At 46.0% G+C, this 2,500-nt stretch overlaps 1 protein-coding gene across 2 annotated transcripts in view; it reads left to right on the forward strand.

The window, feature by feature from the left end:
- The window catches only part of LOC108257617 (ankyrin repeat and SOCS box protein 2), an 11,451-nt gene that overhangs the window by 7,913 nt on the left and 1,038 nt on the right, over positions 1-2,500 (forward strand). For both annotated transcript variants that reach the window (XM_017455526.3, XM_047151031.2), the window contains 2 exons: positions 1-433; positions 524-677. The exon at positions 1-433 is cut by the window's left edge and continues 105 nt beyond it. In XM_017455526.3, coding sequence (XP_017311015.1) covers positions 1-433; positions 524-677 — 587 coding nt within the window. The remainder of the gene's footprint in view (positions 434-523; positions 678-2,500) is intronic.

Consider the following 2,500-nt stretch of genomic DNA (forward strand, 5'->3'; position numbering starts at 1 on the left):
GATCCTGATCCACGCTGGCTTTGATGTCAACTTCCTGCTGGCTCCAGAACGTTCCTGTATGTATGAAGACCGTCGCGTGTCACCGCTGTACTTTGCTGTAAATAACAGGAACCTGGAGGCTGCCAGCATGCTTCTCGACGCCGGCGCTGATCCAAACCTGGACCCGTTCAACGTCCTGCTGCTGGCCGTGAGGCACGGTCACGTACGCATGGCCACCTTACTCCTGGAGCATGGAGCTAACGTTAACGCTTCCCTTCCTACACAGCCCAGCACGTTCCCTGCCTGCGTCATGCTCAGCGTGAGGAACATCGCCATGGTGAAATGCCTGATGGACCACGGCTGCGATGCCGTAGCGTGTTTTCAGTGCGAATATGGAGCCGAGGATCATCCGACGCACACCGGGAGCGAGCTGGAGACACGTCCGTGTTTGCAGGTATTAGTTACACTGCGAGATCATTAAACCTTCGATCGATTGTTTGGTTCGTTTTCAAGATCTTCTCCTGTTTATCTTCTCCACACACAGTTCTGTGAGATGATCTCAGCTCGGTCGGTGTGTCACTGCACAGGACCAGTCGTTAACCTGCTCCTGGATTACGTCGTTCATGTAAAACTCTGTTCCAGACTCAAGAAACTGCTGGAAAGTGATGATTCCTGGATGCATGTCAAAGACAAAACAAGTGCGTATGTTCAAATGAACCAGCAACTGGGCGCAACACTTACGATAAGATAAGATAAGATCAACTTTACTGAGCCCACACTGGGGAAATTCCCTTGTTACAGCAGCTCAATTACATAAAAAACAGATAGGAAAGAATACACATTAAATAGGAATAGACTGAAATAAAGTGTCTAAAAATATATGTATGTACAGATGAATACAAATTTGAATACGATGAGTAACACCTCGTTTATATACATGAGTGGATAACTGGATTATTGCGCGGTTAACAATAGAAGTGTGAGCAACAAATAATAATAATGTGTGTGTTGATGATGCAAAAACAGCTAGCAGTGCTACATTATGTTGCTGTTGCATTAAAGAGTCTGACCGCTGTAGGGATGAAGGACCTGCGGTGGCGCTCTTTCTTGCACTGAGGGTGCAGCAGTCTGCTGCTGAAGGAGCTGCTCAGGGACCCCAGTATCTCAAACGGGGGGTGAGAGGAATTGCCCATGATAGTCGCCATCTTAGCTAACATCCTCCTCCCCCCCACCACCTCTATGCTGTCCAGAGGGGAGACCAGGACAGAGCTAGCCCTCTTAACCAGTTTGTTGAGGCGTTTCCTGTCCCTCTCTGTGCTCCCAGCTCCCCAGGAAACTACTACATAGAAGATAGCAGATGCCACCACAGTGTCATAGAAAGATTTAAGCAGGGTTCTGCACACACCAAAAGACCTCAGTCTCCTCAGCAGGTGGAGACGACTTTGCCCCTTTTTATTCAGGACATTTGTGTTTGTGGACCAGTCGAGTTTATTGTTGAGGTGAACACCCAGGAATTTATACGTCTCCACCCTGGACGCTCACCGACGTAGACCGGGTCGGCCTCCTGCGGAGGTCGACTACCATCTCCTTTGTCTTGCTGGCGTTGAGGCAGATGTGATTTAATTCACACCAGTTGACAAAGTCAGTGATGACCTCCCAGAATTCCTGATCGTTCTCCTCTGATACTCGTCCAACAATGACCGTATCATCAGGGTTAGCCCTAACCCTAGCATCGTTAAAGAGTTAATTCTGTACATTAACACACTCGAATAAACAGTAGAAAATAAGTGCGTATTAAATCCCTGGAAGGAGCGTCTTCATGTAGCCAAAATGTATTCTTCTCTTCTGAAGCATCGTGGTTAGGTCAGAATGCTAACATGTCAGCTATGAACCGATGTGAAGATGTTACTGGAGTCTGAATAGCGTCTTCATTTAACCCTCAGTGAAGTGTTTAAATGCAAGGTGACTGTGTGTGGTGCTAGCATTAGAGTTATAGAACATGTTTTGTGCTTCAGTTTAATTGAATGAAAAATGATTCCTAGTAAAAAATCATTCCTACTACCAGCCGGACCACGTCCAAGCTTCATACACGTGGTTCGGCAGGTGAGATTCAGAAACGAGTGCTGTATGAACCAACGCGAGCGTGTTTTCACGTGTGAGAAACGTAAACGTAGTGTTTTCTTTGGGAAACCTTGTGACCGTTAAACCTGCTATTGAAAATAATGCCGGAGGTAGTGATTCGTCCATTTTTCTATAAAATCCTGGTACAGATTCATTGTCCTAGTTTGCGTCGTCAGTTTCAAGTAAACTAATAAAATGGCGACACCATGTTCTCTAACGTTTAAATGTGTATAACCATTTCCACAGATTATAAATTGTTCCCCATCAAACCACCAGAGGGCGACATCCCTTATAGTCTAAATGTCTTCTTTGGTTGTTCTTTGGCTCTTTGGTTGTTCCACTGATTTCCTGTCTGGTTATCGTCTGGGGGGTTTTCCGTGATTAGTGCCCTTTATAAGTT

This window comes from Ictalurus punctatus, chromosome 25 (genome assembly GCF_001660625.3).
Source record: "Ictalurus punctatus breed USDA103 chromosome 25, Coco_2.0, whole genome shotgun sequence".
Taxonomy (NCBI): Eukaryota; Metazoa; Chordata; class Actinopteri; order Siluriformes; family Ictaluridae; genus Ictalurus; species Ictalurus punctatus.